Source organism: Parasteatoda tepidariorum, chromosome 6, assembly GCF_043381705.1.
Source record: "Parasteatoda tepidariorum isolate YZ-2023 chromosome 6, CAS_Ptep_4.0, whole genome shotgun sequence".
NCBI classification, from domain to species: Eukaryota; Metazoa; Arthropoda; class Arachnida; order Araneae; family Theridiidae; genus Parasteatoda; species Parasteatoda tepidariorum.
Window position 1 is genome coordinate 78872506 of NC_092209.1, and position 20770 is coordinate 78893275.

General features: G+C 30.0%; 1 protein-coding gene across 2 annotated transcripts in view; it reads right to left on the reverse strand.

Annotated features, from left to right (window-relative positions):
- LOC107456864 (exonuclease GOR) overlaps positions 1 to 20510 on the reverse strand; it is an 85617-nt gene extending 65107 nt beyond the window's left edge. Inside the window, exon 1 of one of the 2 annotated variants that reach the window (XM_043044240.2) lies at positions 20050 to 20510. In XM_043044240.2, coding sequence (XP_042900174.1) covers positions 20050 to 20335 — 286 coding nt within the window. In that variant the 5' untranslated portion in view covers positions 20336 to 20510. The remainder of the gene's footprint in view (positions 1 to 20049) is intronic. The other variant, XM_043044241.2, reaches the window with a different exon arrangement.
- Between the last annotated feature and the right edge of the window lie 260 nt (positions 20511 to 20770).

Here is a 20770-nt window from a genome sequence, read left to right on the forward strand (position 1 = left end):
ATTGCTGATGTATGGTTAATAGTTGAAGATAGAGACATAAATTTAAATTTATTTGAACAGCGGCGTAACAGGGGAATCAGGAATATCATCATCGTCATCAAAATATTACTCACAAAAATGATTTAATAGGAATGCTCTGAAATGTGAAAGTAGATAAGTCATTCGTAGTAATCAATTCAGATATGAAGAGCTTGTCAAATGATATTCTAAAAAAGAGCTTAATATTTAGTTTTTTTTTACTAAATTTTAAAAAAAAAATAAAATAAATAGATACTGTGGTTTGCTCCATGCTAATTTTTTTTTGTTTTTTTTTGTTTGTTAAAATTGATTCCCGTATACCACTCCTTCTACGAAGTACTACTCTGAAATTGTTAATCACGTATTAGTTAGGATCTAATCATTATAAATCCTGCATTGCTGGGCAGTGATTGTATACAGGTACCTGAAAATTTTGATTCCGATAAACGGACTCTTCCATACACGGATTATCTGCTTAGATAAAAAAAATTAAATGGTATTTTCTCAATGTTTCACATAGCAAGCATAAATATACAACAGGACTCGTTAATCAGGGGTCTGTCCAGACATTTTGTGAAAGGTCCTGTTTTTGCAAAATTGCAAAAAAATTACTCGTAATTTGTGAATATAAAATAAACGTTAAGTCACATCCTTTCAACCAGGGTCCGCTTTTGAGAGTTTGTGCAAATAAGGTCCTGTTATTGCAAAAAACTTTTTCAAAGAGTTTTTAAATTGCAAATAGATACAAGATTAGGCTCAACACTGTAAAATTATAATAAAAAAAATTAAGTTTTCAACAATAAACAACAATTGCTGCTACTAAATTAGAGATGCAAGATACAAACATTTGGTATTTAGCCTATAACTGCTGAATGCAGAATATTCATTTCGGACGAATAAAGGAAGAAGCGTCTGCTGAAGACAAAACTTAGTTGGTTTGCATCCGTTTTTGGTTTGTTGTTTTTCCTGGGAAGGGTTTATTCGATTAACAAAACATTAATGAAGATAAACAAATTTGTGAAGGGTCCGTTACATTTCTTCTAAACAGACCCCTGTTAATGCTATTTAATATTCGCTCTGTTTTATGCTATTTAATATTATTTTATAGTGGGTACTCAAATGAAAGTGAAAAAGCTGGTACTGTTGTACGACACCTTGAAAGTTTTCATCTAATTTAGTAAATTTATAGCAAATTTTCGATAGGTGACGTGATTATTTAGTTTGAATTTTTCAAATTCAGATATATCCGGCGTCTGGGAGTCATAGCCTGATAACCTAAGAAATGCTAATGTTATCAAGCTACCATATAAAATGATCCCGTTCTCTTTAAATTTGATGACTCCAGTGATTTCACAAACAGTCTGGTAACTGGTGCTGGTCAAAGTAAAATTAGTTTCTTTCGAAGCCTTTGTGAGACGTTCTAATAAAGATGGAGTTAAACTCCTACGTTCATCAAGTCTACTTATAAAACGTTAATGCAATAAACTCATAAGCTAAAACGATTCTCAGACAGATGCACTTTAGAAATATAATCATAATCACGACTTCCATTCAGAGAAGCTTCAAAACTTAGAAGGAAAAGAAAATCAACAAATAAGCTTAAATTGATGCAAAACGGTTCCCTAAGAAGAGAACTAATAATACCCGTTTTTTATAAAAGCAAATCGGAACATAGAAACCTAAATAGGAAGAATTTTGTATTTGGGACAGACTTCGTTACAGAATTCGCGATTCAAGGGATAAATGATAATATTTTTTCTGAAACACAAAAGAGAGGTAAAATTTTTCCCTTTTCAATGACAGATCATTTTAACCGGTTGCCAAGCAACGAATTCGCCGAAGAGAAATTTCCCCGAACATCATATAACTGTTCCCCGAAGACTGTGTACTGCATTATAAACAGATACAATGAAAACATAAATTTAACAAACATATTTTTTTAAAAAGTTATTTTCAATTCAACCGTCAAGAGGTTCTTGTCTAATTTGCTTCAGAATTGCTTATCCAAAGTTATTATAGGAGAAGGAGGAAAAAAGATTTTTATATAAAATATATAATGGCTCCGCTCCGACAAAGCTTCTAAGAATGTAAAATTTTACTCGAAGATCCAGGAATTATTCCTGCCAAATAGGTTAAATGGATTCCCAGCCAATTTTGGATCACCGTCCAGTTAGTTAATCAGAAAATTTCCACCGCCCATTGCATATTGATAATAATAATTTTCTATTTCCATTTTTAAAAGTTTTTATTTTATTTCATCCGTCGTTGAACAGCCGACAAAATTTTTGGGTTTACCACTACTAATGTTAAACTACGTAGCCTTGTAATTTTGAACCAATCCAGAAGACAAGGAAACTCCTGAATCAGTACCCCCAGAGGTAGTGATTTCCTATCAGAACACGGATTACTTTGTAACTCGACAGATTTAACGTGCATAAGAGAACCTTCGGCCGGCGGGGATCCAAGCAGCGACCTCTTGAACATGGGCCCAGTGCCCTACCAACCAGGCTATCCTGGTCCTAAAAAAATTCTTATTTGTTATGAATAAGGGTGCAACTCTAAAAAAAAAAGAAAAAAAATTTTTTTTTTCGCGCTGAACTTTTCTGACTAAATAACAAACACGGTGTTGCGTTGTTCACCAGAATTTTCAAAAATGAATAGCTCACTGACTGCAAAATGTACCTTTCTATGAGAATGGTTTACATATCGCGTTAATCACTTGTTTTTATTTTTATTTTTTCCATTAAAACAAAATATTTCTGATTTTATTAGTCTACTTTTACAGCAAACAAAGCAAATACAGTACAGAACCTGTTATCCGGAAATCAAAAAACCGGAAAACCAAAAAACCGGAACAAAATTCGATAAATTTTCTCGCCATTTAAAAACAAAAATTTTTTTTTTCCTCGTAAGATTTTACTATTTTTCTTTCTTTTTTTAAAGATGTTTACCTTACCATCATTTTGGAAATAATCATTAGTGTATTACTTCATCGTTTTTTCTTATTTTTAAGATTATTTCCCAATTTTTTTATTTTTTTAGTTGGGTTTAACAATAAAAAAACGGCTTTTTGTAGCGATTCAGAAAACCGGAAAAATCAGTTATCCGGAATAGCGATGGTCCCGAACGTTCCGGATAATCGGTTTCCTACTGTATAACAGTTAACTTAGTATATCATTTTATAATTATCAATGAATGAAAATACCAGCAACTTTTTCTTGCAGCCATTTATAACTCTACATATATTTTTGTCTTAATTAATGATATTTTTTTAACCATAGCTTTATAAATTTTATTTAAAAAAAAAAAAACAATTTTAATTTAACTTTTCCCAGCATTACGAAGCATTAAGGAGAAATATAGCAATAATTATGAAAAAGTAGTAATCTTTTGCTAACAGAAAAAAATGTTAAATTTTAAGGAAATAAAAATTTTTTTTGAAAAATAAATTTAAAAAACAAATTGAAAATAAATATTAATTAGAAGACAAAAATGAAAACACTGACTTTTTTTCAAGACTAATAAGTCCTGAGAACTGAAAAGTGATACACTTTCCAAGCCTTTGCGTTATTCAAAATATACCCAATAACCAATTTAGTAATATTGGAAACGTTTTGTTTACTAATTCTAATGGAAAATAACTCATCTTGTCATAATGTATTAAGGCGTTTGTAGCTTTCAAAATATTGAGAACGAAGTAAATATGGAAGGTTAAGAAACCAGGGTGGTCACTCAAATCAGGTTCCCTGATTTTTAAAGGTAAAAATCTTAAAATTCCCAAGTAAGCGTGTTTTTTTTTTTTTTTTCAGAGTGTAGGATGGGTACAAGAAAAGCGTCAATATTATAAAGTATTTTATTTATATTTTATTTTTGAATATATCATCGTGAAAAAATAATTAGACAAATTTATTTGGACAATTTGGCAAAATTTTGTTTCCTATTCATTCTTTAGTCTCTGTTAGCTTTTTAGGGTAAAAGGAGAAATAGTTTTGGAAATGTCATCCCTGGAATACAATCAACGTTTATGTACATTCGATCTTGTGATTTTCATTACTATACAATTCGAATTTTGAATCAAAAATCAATTACTTAACAACAAAACAGTAAAATTAAATATTAATATATAATTAGTTCTTAAAAAAACTTATTTTTAAAATTAAAATATGTTAAAAAAGGATAAAATGAAATCAAGAAAATTAGCATCGATGAAACAATTGTAACGATTTGTCAACAAACATTGCTGTTAGCGATTCTAAAAAAATGCGTGATTGGTTGGCTTTGCTAAGAAAAAATTATTATCAGATTTTTTTTGGATGGGAGTACAAAATAGAGTTTAAAAAAATCGAAGAAAAAATTTCCAGCAGGGTGCATAGCCAAATTTTTCAACAAAAAGTAAGCACTTTTTAAGCACTCAAAAATATTTTTAAGCACTTTAGAAAAACATAATTAGGCAAGTTTTTGACTTTTGACAATTATAACCGTAATGTCGGAAGAAAAAAAATTTCGTATAGTTTTTGACAGTTGTCAAAAAACATGAAACACGTACAACGAATGGCGTTTTCATACGTTACGAACCGATGGTACGCTGAAATCGATTGAGGTTGTATTAATTGTAAAAATTTTGAATAGAACAATGTCTTTTTCAAATAATACTTTTAAGTACATAAAAAAACATAAGTAGGTAGGATTGGTAAATTTTTGACAATTGACGGTTTTATCTGGTTTTAACAGTCATGTCAAAAAATTTAAAAAAAAACTTTCGGCATGGTTTTTGACAACAAAATTTTTGAATCATGTAAATCGAATGGCGATTTCATACGCTACGGAATGACGATACGCCGAAATAGATTGGGGTTGAATTAATTGTGAAAACGTTGAATAGAACAATGTGAACAGCGTCTTTCTGCATAATTCGTGGCGAAAATCAACATGATAAAGGAAAAATCTCTATTTGGAAAAAGGGAAATTTAGCACCTTTTAAAAAACACCCAATGAAAAAAGCACCTTAAAGGACTTACGAAAATCGGAAATAAGCACCTTAAGCACTATTTAAAAACGCTACGCACCCTGTCCAGTTTTTCCTTAAAATTTTCCTGATTTTTCCAGGGTTTTATCAAAATTTCCTTGATTTTTCCAGGTTTTTATTACAATTTCTCTGATTTTTCCAGTGTAAAAAATTTACCTGATAATTTCAGGTTTTCCAGGTGGGTGGCCACCCTGAAAACGGATAGGAAACGTGAGATCCGATTGTCTTCGTAGAAAGTAAAGAGAAAACAGCAATTGCTTACAAAATATTGGGAACGAAGTAAACATGGAATGTTATTAGAAAACGGAGGACAGGAAATGTGAGAACGATTAGCAAGTTGCCTTCGTAGAAAAGTGATTAAGAGGCAGCTAGCTACACGGCATCTGTGTCAACGCACTGTGGCCTCGAAAGCGGACACGGTCACAGCAGCGACTGTAAAAGAACACCTCCGAATTTAACTCTCGAGTTTAATTATTATTTCTACACCGTGCACGTTTCAAAACATTCCAAAATGAAATGAGAGATGCACAGCGAGAACGGAACACGTTGACCAGATGGAAAGGTCGCTCTTTATTTACACATGCTGCGCACTTCTATGTTTTGAAACTGATGAGTCGTTAAATTGGTTTATGTCCCAATATTACATTTCAAGTGATTTCATTACTAGAGTTTAATTTACGCGCGTTGCTCCACACAACTCCGTAATATTACTAATTTAAACCTGTGTGCAAGGTTAGATTGACTTCAGGAACAAATTATACACAAAGCCTCTACACAGAAAATGAAAACATAAATAATAAATTTGCAATCATAATACAAACTTAAAATTACATGCTTCATTGGTAATGTAACTTATTTTTTGTTCATATTCATAAAATTAACAGATCTATTCAAAACTATCGAACATTTCTCTCAAGATCAACTGCGATTTTTTTTTTTTTTTGGTCTCATATCAGAAAGACCCAAGATGTCCATCTGACTGCAAATAAGTGATCGCGGTCTCTTTCATCTTTCATATTCCAGGTGTCTCTTTTTTCTTCTAGGAAACATCATGGGAGTAAAACTAACTTCTGGGCAAGAAGAATGGTTATTTTCTTAAAGATGAATGGGCTTTTATTGCTGTTGGTGGAACAGATAAAACACCCTATTCAAAATTTCAGAAATAATGTCTTTCTAGAAACAGCAAAAATGAGAAGGTCGCAGGAGGAAGAAAAGTGAACTATTCATTAGGATCTAACAACATGTTTCTTTTTATCTGTGCCTATTTGCTTCAATTTCTCATCTAAACCTTTTTTTAAAAAAATTAAAATATTTAAAGGGAAAAAAATTTAAATTTTAGCCAAAAATTTCGGTGCATAATTGAAATATTTATTTTCAGAGCGATGCATAAACGAAGAATGATTATCATTATTTTCCTACCTTAGGTACTGAACCTATAAAAATCTATGTATTAATGAAAAAGGTGCATAAGAGAGGTGGTGCATAAGTGAGAGGACACTGTATATATATAAGACGTTTTTATAAACGCTAACTGCTTATTTTTTGTCACTTATTAGCCAGTCAACTTCTTATTCAGCCAGTTTAATTTAAACAAAGATCACAGTTAAACTTGCTAACAATCTTTTGCATAGGTTAAGATTTTGAGTAAAATATTGAACTATTCCCAATGTTATACATACGTTATTCGCGAACGGGTAAGAACATAAGTTAAAAGATAAAAAAAAATTTCATATGCTGTTGAGACATATAAATAGAAAAGAACTTAGCTTTATTTATTTCAGGTGGGCGAAGTTTATTAGTGAAATTTAAAAAAAAAGTAATCTAAAGACAATTTAAAGCTATCAATTTTCTAAGGATTTTCATGAAATATTAACACCGGTTTAATCTCCTATCAAAAATGGTAAAATTGTTATGTTCTTGCATCGATCAACATTTTGTCATCGAAAATCAACAGCACTACTATTGTATTATCACATAACTATGTTATCCTTGTATGCCATCGAATACTCTTAGTAAGACCATCAGATCTGAGCCATTCAATATATTTTGTAAAAAAAATAAGATATCGATAGCAAACTAGTTTTAAATAAGCAAAATATGCTACTTTATTTCCGTTTTTTTTTTCCTCCCAGGTAACAGGACAGGCTTTGACATTTCTGAAACTTTGTAATTTATAATAATAATTAGCATAATTAAAACAGATTTTGAAAAGCAAATGTCTGTCAATAACAGTGTGATTAAAAAGAAACAACACACACAAGGAAATCATTCTAAACTACTATCCTTTCAACAGAAAGCAAGCAACGACTACTTTTTTTTCGTATTTCCAATGAGAAATGTGATAGTAACAGATAGTAACGCCTATCTTTTAATTAATCAATGTACAACTTCTTAATTTTAATTTTAAAAAAAAAAATCAAACAAGACCAAAAATAAACTACAAAACTCAATTCAAGGGAAGTCGCAACAAGGAACTCAACTTCGTGTTGTTAAAATCGAAATTGTATTCATCCCTGAACTCCCCGTAAGGAAAAATATGCAAATAAAACAGCAGAAATAACTTGATTAGCATACCCACCCAATCGTGGTGCAAAAAAAATTTTTTTTTTTAAAAGTGTCAATAACAGTTAACTGTTGAATAATTCTAAAAACTAAAACCAAGTTGTAAAAACAATAGAAACTATAATACCAGAAAATAGACGAATATTGTGTATACTGAATTAAGAATTAGATATTTTACATATTTATATATTCTATTCCTTTCACTTTTAAATCTCGTAAAGATTTAAATTACTATCACACATTTTCGTTTAAATCAGCATGCATATTATTTTGTTGCATTTGTATTCAGGAAAATCAAATAAGAGATAAATTACATAATATGCTCGTTAAAAACACACTTTTTTTTAAAAGTGTTTCAAAACCCGTTTAAACTGAAGAATATTTTAATGAAAAATTTTACTTTGTTTTGTCAATTAATAATTTCTGTGAAATGTCTGCAGAAATTTAAAAGAAAAGCAAGTCTCAAAAATGACTATGAAATGTCAACGAAAAATCTGCAGATTTTTTTCTTCAAAAAAAAGTAAAATCTTCCAAATATCTGAAGTTTTCTGAAGACTTAGAAAAATGACCTTTTCCTATCTTTAATCTATCTAATTTTATCTAAGATCTTTATTTTCTGAAGAAATTAAGATATTTTTAGTGGGGTTACTTTAATTTTAGAGACTTAACTTAAATTTCTTCTAAACAGACCCCTAATAAGGATATGCATATTCTCTTGAGACTTAGCGTCCAATACATTGGACATCATTACATACAATTTTACCACTTAACACGAAAAAAAAAAGATATTCAGTGTCAAGAAAACTTATATATTACTAAATACTTTTAAAAAAAAAAACGTGACTAATGTCAATGGAATTGGAACAGAGCACGCTTTGTTTACTATCGATAACAGATCATCACAACCTTCCCAATTTAACCGTAATAGTTAACTGGAACTTCAACATAACAATTCGCAATGCTTCGATAACTGATCTGTTGATGTTTAGATTAGAAAACGTGCAACGCTTGTAACCGATAGGTTTGTAATATAATGTAATAGAATGATGTATGGCAAATCAATATGTCAACGATGAAACTAGAAGATTAAAATCAGTAACTTAAAAATCACATTTTTATTCACTTACAAGAGTTAGAGCACTCTATATCTTGACCCTTCATGGGCTATCGTGACACTGATTTCAGTTTATAATATTTTCTTTAAAATTTTATCATGACACGAATTCTGAAAATATTTTGGACGATGATTACGAAAAATTTATTTTATAAACGGCGTTGAAAAGCCGATCAAATTCTGAGTTTACGACTTTAATTTCCTCTGAAGCCCTGTAATTTGAATCTAACTCAAAAGACAATGGAACTCCTGGACCAAGCATTGAGACAAACTAGCCTTCGTGGAGGTTTTTCCGCGTTTGCCTAAACCCACAATTTGCGTTCCAGGAAGAGGAAAACCGCGAAATTTTCCCACAATTAGCCGGGCGGCAAGGAGAATCTAACTCATGATTCGTCTACCACAGAGGATATTTAATGTCAGCACTGTGGTCAATGCGAGCCGGGAGCAGAATTTGTATTAAGTAGCCAATGCTGGGATTCGAACCTGTGTCACCTCATCGGAAGGCGAACTCGCTATTCTCTGAGTCACTGCAGCTCGGTACATCCTGCTATTTTAGTTTATATTATATAACCGTCGTTGAACAGCCGACCCAATTTTATGGGTTTACGACAATTAATGTCCAACTCTATAGCCTTGTAATTCTGAACCCAATCCAGAAGACAAGGGAACTCCTAGCCCGAATATTGGGTGAAATCAGCCTTCGTGGAGAACTTTTTGATAGAGCTACTGCATTTGCGTTACACGGAGAGGAAGACCACGAGAACCTCCCAAGGCTAATGTGACGGCAAGGGGACTCTAACCCATGATCCGTCTACCACTGAGAATATTTCACGTCAGCAGTGTGGTCGGTGCAAACAGAATCGTATCGTCTGGGATTCGAACCCAGTTCACCTCATCTCTATCCCCTGAGCCCTCACGGCTCCATCCTGTTAATGTATATTCACATAGACATAATATGCATTTAGTAACAAACATTGAAATATTAATTTAGAAAACGTTTAGTTAGGAGAAATATTACGCCCATACAGACAGATAACTCAAATAAATAAAAAAATATTTTCTTTTTATAAATCATGAACCCTCAGAAACAACTAAGCGTGATCATATACAACAGTTTCCTAAGTAATAAAAAAATACATTTCCCACAGAGAAGTAGAGAATACAATCTAGAATATGCTAAGTTGGATATAATTTGAATAAACCGTATTACGAAGCAGAAATGGCATATTTCACCACAACCAGCAACATAAGCCAAAAATCGAGAAATGGAATAAAAACTTAAAAAACATCGAGAACAGAGATAATTATTTATCATGCATGTACTCTACACTTCATTACTTTTATGACAGTTCGAGTGAAACTAGGAAATATAAATAAACAAAAGGGAAAGAAAAAAAGTTGTCCACGTTGCCAAGCAAACCCGTGAAATATTACGATGCGAATTGCGTAAAAAAATACCGGAACATTTGAAACAGAAGGATGAGTTGTGCTGTTTAGAAGGAAGCTATAAGCCTTGAAACGCAGTCATTAATCACTAGTTACGTGCTATTTGTCGCGTCAAACACTAACCCTAAATAAATATGCAAACTGGAGCAAATTTGCTTAAGAAAATGCAAAGGCAATAGGAACCTATTTACTTTGCAAGTCGGTGGTTGAAATGATATTTGATTTTTTTTTTTTTTTAAAAAAAGATATGTTTTAATTAGAACAGGAGTTGGTAAATAAATTGTTCGGTAAATTACTTAATTGAGAGCTCTTTTCCACTCGCCTTCTCTAACAAAATTCTTAACGAATCCTATGAAAGTATTAACAATATTATTAAGCAAATGCTAATTTCAAATTATATACTATTATATGTTCGACTCCAGACTTAGAGAGCTCGATTCCACCCAACTTGCCTAAGAAAAATGTTTTGAATGAATCCTATGAAAGTATTATTAAGTAAATGGTAACTTCACATTATATGCTGTAGAAGCTCGATTTAACTAAAAGATAATTAACTATGATAATTAACTATGACCTGAAAAAGCAATTTCATTGTTCATCATCAAAGAAAATGTGTTTATTGCTGACAAATAACAAATCGAGCAAATTAACTACATTAATATAAAAAAATCTCTATTGGAACAAACTGAAGGAAAACAGTAAAAAAGCGTGATTATTTAACACACTTAGAAGACGACATTATGCGTTGGATTTTTTTTTTCCAAACCTTACATAAGAAATGCGAAGGGTGTCGAACCGTGATTCATCAAAAAGTAAAAATGCCAACTTTCATCTGCAAAGACAATCGAATAAAAACTAAACATCCTTTTTCTTCAGAACCAGACATTGAAATGCACACTCCATTTATTTTAAAGGTCAGTTAACCCAACGCATGCATCAAATAATTCTACGAAAGAAAAATAGAAGCAGACGACTTTTGAATTGTAAAAAAAAAGAAGCACTGAGGTAAAGTAAATTTTTAGAAAACGAATATTATCTTGTTAATCGATAGCAACAATCCTAATTAATACAACAAAACGCTTAACCCACTTAATGCACTAAATGCTTGTTAGTTCACGATTCATTTAAACAAGGAATCATTAAAAGAGACAAAAAACAATAACTTAATTTGTGACGCCTAAAATGATAACAGAAAAACAAACGATAAAAGAAAAACAAACGAAAATGACAATACTAACTTAGAATATATAGGTGGAAAAAAATTTTAAAATTTTTTTTAAAAAACTACTTATAGTATTAACTATTTAACAAAAAAAAATTAAAACAAGTCTGCATTTCCAACAATTTGTAAGAATTGCAACATTAACAATGAATTTAATGTCGAAGCATTTTGAAACTTAGAAATAAATATATATGTAAATAAAGAAGTGGTTTTATTTCTGAAGCCTAACGGTAAATAATGCAATTTAATTTTAACTATTCCCTCCTGACCTAAATCAGAAATCTAATCGAAACAAGGCAGGAAAATAGAACACCAGATGAGAAAAAAAAAGAAGTCGAAAGGAGAAGACTTAATTCATTTGAAAAATAAATAAATAAAGCAGGTGAATAGAACGTGAGAAATAGTTAAAACAAAATAAAAAAAAAAAGAATTGTAAAAATAGAAGGCAATTATAATTGTATAAATAAAAGACATTAAATTTTTAATTTAAGAATCCACAGAAAGGGCATTAGTGAAAAAGTAATTTAATTCAGTCAAAGTATTAATTCGCAATTACTAAAAGGGATAAATGAACTCGCCTCAATAAGAGATTTGACATTATTACATTATTGATATTTGAAAAGGAAATTTTATTCTTTTTCTCACTCTTTAATATTAGTTTTATAATCTCCAGAATAAAGAAATGGAGTTTGCGCCTAAACAGTAAAATTACAACAAAAACAAAAGCCTTCACATATTTTTTTTTATAGAGAAACCATTTTATATAACGTTTGCTTGAAAAAATCACTATCCAGATTCATATGGAAGGGGAGTTCTTTAACAATTCACATATTTCAAAGTTATATATTAAATGTATTTTGCAGCTCCAAATATTTTTAAATCAAGTTATTTTAAGAAAGTTATGTTTAACTAAATTTTGTCACGTATTTATATTATTTTTATTGTTGAATTAACATTTTACAGCCGTAGATTATTTCTAATGTAAATCCTTTTTAAAAAATATAATTTAATTTAACCAAAAAAGTTTACAAAAAGTGGTTATTAAAGGAAAAGAACCTATCGATATCGGTCACGAGTGATTAGGCTTGAGGAAAAAGGAGCTATTAGGTTATCACGACTACTAACTCAAAATTTAAATTTTCAGTTCTATTTACAGCATAGTTTATAAATAAAGAGGGAAATTTTAAAGATGCTTTTAGTAAATATTTAAATTTCCACAAATATAATGAGCTAGATATTTACTCTGCAGAATTTTTAAAAAGATGAAAAATGCAAGATCACCGCCCAATCATAAAAAAAATAAAGCAGGCCTTATTTTAGAACATTAATTGACTTTCATAAAAATTATACGGCCAATAAATTCTGCAGTCAGCAGTTTTCTTTTCTAGATTATTAGGTTTTGAACATATAATGTGTCTTAGGAATATTGATAAATATCTTTGCTTCCGCGTAATCTTTAAAAGATTTAGAAACAATAATCGAAGTTAAATCTAAAAATAAAAAAAAAGGCAAACGTACCATAATAAATTATTTTCTAAAAGTGCTGAACATTTTTGAGGAAAAATGAGTCGAAGTTTCAAAAGAGCACTTTTTCTCATACCTAAAAAAGCGACACTTTTATCTTTCCTCTCTTTGAAAGGTATTATAGATTATAGTTAGCGCTTTCAAAGGTTAATTTATCAACACAAGTTTAAGAATGGAAAAAAAAAAAATAATCGAAAATTAAAAATTTGGCATAAAATCCAAGAAGACGAGGAAAGAAACCTTTTAAAATTAAAATGCAGCGAATAAAAACAACCCCATAATCGGAGCCGGAACATAAGCGAAATAAATTAATATCGTTCAATTTAATTAATGATTACTCTAAATGTAAAAATTATTATATTTGGAATTGTATACATTTTTTTTAAAAAATTGACGCTGTAAGAAATTTAATGTATTCTATTATCCAAAACAAAAATTAACGTACTTTGTATTCAATTCTTTTTGCCTTAGCATAAAAATAAATATTGATAATATTTGATTATTAATTTTGTCACAGATTCGTAACCGTGTAAAAACAAATAATGATAATATTACGATTATTAACAAATATTAAAAACATCAATATTTTTTCTTAAAACAAATCTCATGCAGAAAAAAATTGTCTGCTTAACACTTATTTTCTGCTCCACACAGATTCGACCTTAATGATTAATTTTAAATATTGTTGGAAAACTACGTTACTCGATAGTTGAAATTCTATTGCCTACAGATTTTGTGCACAAAATACGAAAAATGCGAAAATGGACTATATTTTGACAATGTCTGCTCACTGACAAGTTAAACCTAAACAAAATATAAAACTTATATGCACCAAAACCTATTAATAATATTAGAAGCTAGCAGATACAACAGGCAAAAATTGATGAAATGACTCTTTTCCAAACAAACGATTTTTTAATAGTACATAATAGCACGTGATATAAAATACACACGAGGTAGCTAATTACGCCATTAAAATATTCTAAAAAGAATAAAGAATAGAATTTTCTTCCTAATTCCTTAAATTAAAAGAATCGTCATCTCATTCACGTACACTAAAAAAAAAATGTAGATGTAATTGTTTATGTCTATCGCAAAAGCAATAAAAGAAGCTGATAAGCTCTGATAATAACATCAATTGTAGTAAATCGCCTTTGCCGTAAAAAAATACATCGGCAGATCGATAAGAATTGTTAATAAAGCAAAAAAACACTTAAAAGCTTTTGGGTGTTTTCATAGTAAATACCTGGCAAATTTCAATTTGGGAAGAAAAAAAACAGAGACAAAAATTATTCTAACAGTCTGGGTTCAGTTTGAGATAAATGGTGGTGGTAGTAAATATAAAACAAAGAATGGATTAAAGAAAAACATGGTTTTAGAGGACAGATACTGAAATAAAAAAATAAAAAATCTGATTTTACAAAGGTATAGTCAGAACAGTGCAGCCACGTAAAAAAATTTTAAAAAAACTAGGAGCATTTCAAAAACAAAGTTTAAGGCATATCCTTTAAAATCTCGGGCCTAATAAGATTCAAATGAAAATCATATATAAAAATAAACCTAAATTATAATAATAAATAAACCCTAGATAGGATACGTAGTTGGCTCGCCAGATTCTCAAAATGGCCATGAAAAAATAACATCTGCTCTGCCTACAAGGGGCCCCTGTTGAGCAATTTGTCCCGGAAGAAACATATTTCTTCCAAAACACGGGAAGAAAGTGGGGAAAAAACCTAAAGAAATTGGATAAACCAATACAATTGGATTGTTGATTAATAAATGAATAGTTCAAATTTAATACAAAATTTAATATAATACATAAAAGTAAAAAAAATATATAATTAATTTTTTCCTTTAAAATAATTAATTCTTTATTATTTATTTTAACTTGGTACTGAGTTTGAGACTCAAAACTTATAATAATTATTACGAATTTATATTTATGTTAGCATTATTATTTTTTTAATAAATCATACATTTATATCTAGATGAATTATGTGTTACTGAATATTCTGTTTCATATTTCTTAAAGTTTCTGTTTCATATTTCTTAAAGTTAATATTTCATATTTCTTAAAGTTAATATTTCATATTTCTTAAAATTAATACTTCATATATCTTAAAATTAATACTTCATATATCTTAAAATTAATACTTCTTATATCTTAAAATTAATACCTCATATTTCTTAAAAATAATACTTCATATTTCTTAAAATTAATACTTCATATTTCTTAAAATTAATACTTCATATTTCTTAAAATTAATACTTCTTATATCTTAAAATTAATATTTCGATATTAATTGTAAGAAATAAAAATAATAAATATTTTTAATAATAATAATTTTTTAATAATTAATTAAATTAATATTCTATAATTAATATTTATTAAAAAAGAAGAGTTTCTTCCACTTGGGCTAGGAGAAACCTAATTCTGTTTCCACTTAGGAAGAAATTTGCCTCCCTCCATGACACCAGATGGGAAAAGTGTATGAGGGAGGCCTAGACTTACATTCCAGCGCATAGACTCGGATGCGCTATGAATAAATGATTCATACGAAGCCAGATCATTTGCTAAGGACAGTGGAAAGATATGCTTAAGGCTTCTAAGAGCACCGAAAGGAAAACACAACACGTAATAAATACCAATAGGGGCAATTCCAAGAAATAAGTAAACAGAATACATCACTTTCTATCTTAAAATTAATATAGTATCACAGATGGATATAAATACACTAAATAAAAACGAATGCATTTATCGCTCACCTACAAGCAAAATTATTTAACAAAACAACATAAAAACATCTCAAGACTTGGATTCATTATTAGTAGCTTGAAATCCACTCAGCTTTATATCGACTGGTATAATATATTATAGTATAATATGTTTAGAAGAAATTTGGATCCGTTAACGGACCGTTCACAAAATATATTTTCATATAAACGGACCCTTCACAAAATATTTTAACTTAAAAACGGACCCTTCACAAAATAATTTATCTTTTTATCGGACCCTTCACAAATTTGTTTATCTTCATTATTGTTCTGTTAATCGAATAAACCCTTCCCATGAAGGGGAGAGAAAGACAGATGTAAACGAACTAAATTTTGTCTTCGACAGACGCTTCTTCCTTTATTCGACCGAAATGAATATTCTGCGTTCAGCAGTATAGGCTAAATACCAAATATTTGTATGTTGCATCGCCAATTTAGTAGCTGCAATTGCTGCTTATTTTTTAAAATTTATTTTTTTTAATTAAAATTTTACAGTGTTGAGCATAATTTTGTATGTCTTTACAATTTAAAAACTCCTTGAAAAAGTTTTTTTGCAATAACGGACCCTATTTTCACAAATTCACAAAAGCGGACCCTGGTTGAAAGAATGTGACTTAACGTCTATTGTATATTCACAAATTACGAGTAATTTTTTCACAATTTTACAAAAACGGACCTTTTACATAAAAGTCTGGACAGACCCCTGAAAGGTATTGTATATTAAATATTACAAGTATTTTTTTATAGCTTGTCTGGGTTGTAACATAGGCTTGCTAACCACAATGCCACAATCTTGCCGTTGGTTACGAAATTGTGGTCCATGACTTAACCGGTCCACAATGGATTGTTGCAGAACTGCCTTTTGTCATAAGTACATAGCAACGTCTACTAAAATCTAGTGACAAAATTAAGGAGCCGGAACATTTATGAACGTGTTCTAACTTCGCCAACAATTCAATATTTATTTTGTAACTTTCAACCAGTTAAGTTTCCATAGCGTAGCATACTGGTGATTATTTCATTAAAAAGGAACACTTATCGCTGTGGAAAAAAAAATTATCAGAGCTTTTTATTTTTATTTAACAATGCTGAATCTGTTATAGAAATTTCATAAATCAATAAATATTCCCTTCCTCAGGGATATCTTAATATCGATAGGATATTTTTACGCGAAATATCTACGAATGTCTAAGCACTCGCGATTGTAATTAAGAATTAAACAATAGATTGAGTAATTCATATAGCACTTGAATTATCCTTTCAAATAGCCGACCAAGAGAAAACGCTATCACAAAATAATCTACTAAAGTATTTAGAAGAAAAACAGTAAGCACACAGAAATTGAGAGGACATGTTTGGAGGTCACATCTTGCCAGGCCTCTTAAAAATGATGTAATACCGATATATGTGGATATAAGTCTAAAAGCGGAGTAAAGAAGATATAAAAATTAAATCCATTCTTCTGTGAATTGCTCTGACCTCTTCTCCCCAAACGATTTCGCGGCAACCGGTTTCCGGTCGAAGAACAGCCGGCACCATTTTCCCGCCACGTCTTTGTTCTGAAAAAACACGTGTTACTTTCTAGAGTTCTTCACGCTGAACAAACGAAAAGGCTTTTCCCTCTGCAGAAGGTTAAAAACTTAAAAAGTTATCCCTCAAAATAAATTCAAAAAATTAAATATGACTTTATATAGGAGTAACAAAATGACGCATGAATTTCGCAGATTTTGGAAATCTAGATAAAACGTATCCTTTAGACCCAGATAGGCGATTTTAGAAGTTTATCAGCAATAAAATTCCTTTTATATTAATTCAGATCCTTTTTACTGTATTCATATCTAACATGCGTTCATCGCAAGATTTTAATGATCAATAGCAAATGACTACCGCTTTACGTGATCATGCAAAAATGTACACAACATCCTCAAAGAGTTCAAGGGCGCGTGGAGAACAGCTATATTTTTGTATCGAACTGTTTCTTAGTATTGTTTCCACGAAGCAATGGCTAGGGGGACAAGGGATCTAGACAACCAGTTGACGACTAAATCTAGTAAAAACTATAATCTGTAATTAAACTAGCAGCAACATTTTTATTAAGACATTAAAATTTTTATTAGGTAAAAACTTGGCTTAAACAGAATATTTAATGTAGAATGGAATATGTTTCTTCGAAAAATATAATAGTGAAGATTGAGATCATTAAAATTTAAATATTTTTTTCTACATTTGAAACTGTTTCCTCAGAATTTCTCTTTCAATAGACATTTTAAATTTTTTGAAATACTCACTAGATCACTGAATCATGGAGCTTTTCACCCAAAACGCTCTGCTAAACAATTTGAAAATGCGGCTTATCATTATATTGCCTTTAAGCTCCACGTGTAATTTTTTTAGAAAAAAATTATGAAATAGTTAAATATATTTTAGAGCTCTTATTAAAAAATAAAGAAAATTCGTCCCTGACTTTACATACAAAAGGACTTAGATAAATACCGTGATAATCCACAAAAGTGAAACTGTTTCCTCAGAATTTCTCTTTCAATAGACATTTTAGATTTTTAGAAACACTCACTAGATCACTGAATAATGGAGCTTTTCACCCAAAACGCTCTGCTAAACAATTTGAAAATGTGGCTTATCATTATATTGCCTTTAAGCTCCACGTGTAATTTTTTTTTTTTTTAAATTATGAAATAGTTATTTTAAAGCTCATATTAAAAATAATGCCAGTTAATAAATGTTTTCATAAACAAAAATAACTGAATCAACAGCAGCTGTTGACATCAATTTACAAAGATAAAAAAGAAAGGCCTTTATCGAGGAAGCTTAGTGTTTAATCCTTGCTTTAAGATTTTCAAGATCTAATTCTAGAAGCCTTCGCCTTTTTACTCCTACAGAGGAATTGGTGGGAAAACAGGAAGACTAGAGGAGATAGGAAAGTAAAATCGATAAAGCTCTCGGAGTTCTATTTAAAGTAACGAAGATGTTTTGTGTCCACGTTGGTGATGAGATTGAATTTTTCTCCGAAATAATCCCTTATTAAAATTTATTTCTGGAATTAGAGCTCAATTCATACTTCCGTATTTAGCAACATGAAAAATAATAATTTATAAGTATAAATTGAGCTTATAAGTAACTGATATCTATCACGAAGGTCATGGAAATAAAATCTAAAAATAGGGAAACTTGACGCTTTTACTAAATTAAATAGCAAAGCTTCTTAAAGAAGAAATTTGCAATAGGACTTAAATCAGGGACAAATGTTCACGGGAGGCAATCAGAGCAGGGCCTCCAACTTTTAAGAAGCTCTCGAATTACAATGAACAATTATGTTAATAATTTAATTAAACTGCATTTAAAAAAAATAGAAAAAAAAACATAGACGGTCGTGATGACTTCTAAAATTGGACCGCCATAAATATAAAATCTGTAGAAAAACTTAAGAGCTTGGCGATTTCACCAAAAAAAGAAAGAAAAAGAAAAATTTAAAACGTGCAATAGGATTTTTACAGAAAAAAAATATTTTAAAAATTTAAATTTTCTTTAAATGTATTTTAGGTAAAAAGCCTGCCTAAAAATAGACTTTTAGCCATAACCTCAAAATGTGTAGATCGGCATTAATTCTATTTTAGTTAACTAAAAGTGCAGCGGAAAAATTATTTCCGGATAAACATGATAATATATCATTAGTAGTTAACAAAAAATTTAATTAGTAGAATAAAATACGATAAAAATAATCAAGAATTGTTTCCATAAATGCAGTAACATAGTAATTAGTAATCATGGGACTTCGCAAATAAATAAAATAAATTAATTATCGCCGATCACAAAAATTAAATTAATAACTATTTACTGCAAATACTAATTAAGCAGGATTACCCTTTTTTTCCAATATTGTTAATTATTTTAAATTAAATTATTTACTAATTAAGTAGTTATTAAGCAATTTTACTTCTAATAAATCAATGAAAACTCTAGGTTAAGAACTTATATTTTTATGCAGCTTCTTAACTTCTGAACGTAAAATAATTTAAAGATGAGTGAACGTTCATAGTTCGTAAAAAAAATTTTAACATACCATTTTTAACAATCAGCTAATTTGATTGCAATGAAATTAAGAGAAAATAACTGAATTGCACTAAAACTTTTGATGAAAATCTACACACTTATAATTTATTTCATTGTTAAAAGTTCCACGTGAATTTTGCAGACGATAACGTGGATGCAAAAAGAACAACGCATAAATCTGATAAATAAACCTAATTGCTTGTCTTTTAATATGGAAATGCTAATAACACATGAATAATTTCAAATAATAAATACCGATTGATAAATAATTTTACAAAATAATGAAATAATTACCTTTCTTTAGTTTAGGTCGTTTTTCTTCCTTCTCTTCAGGCTTAGAAACTTCATTGGGACGATTTGAAGAAAATACATTCAAAACAATGGAAACTAACAATGTGGTTACACATATGATCAAAGAATATAATCCGAAATCGGCAGTGATTGCCCGAAGGAGCAACAAAAACACAAAAAATCCTATAAGCAAATATTGCCCTGTACAAAAAGAAGTAGCCATTAAAATCAATATCGTTTCTACAGTACACAAACTCCCAATTTTCCTACACAAAGTCTGCAAAGACATTTTGAATGTGAGAAAAATTCACAGAATTATTCAGAAAATGCGCTTTTCCCGATCTTAAAAATTTAGAAAACATCAACTCCTTCATAAACGCTTAATTCTACTAATGCCGGCTCACGAGAAGAAATCTTTTCATGAAGTAACATTCTCCCTCGTGTTTTGGAGAAAAAGACAGGAAGTGACGTCAAACGCGCCTGCGCAGTAAGAGAATTCTACTCCCCCCTCTTTCACATTGTCTGACAACAAAGAAGAACATGGTGAGTGGATGGATGAAGGGAAGGAGGGAAAGCGGGAATGGGGATTCATTTCAGAAAAAATGTATCTACCTTCTATCCTGATGCAAAATTTACTTTTAAGGAACTATTAAATTTTGTTTCCATTTTTGGACATCAATTTTAAAGTTTTTTACAGGTTATTTATTATTTTTTAAGATTTGAT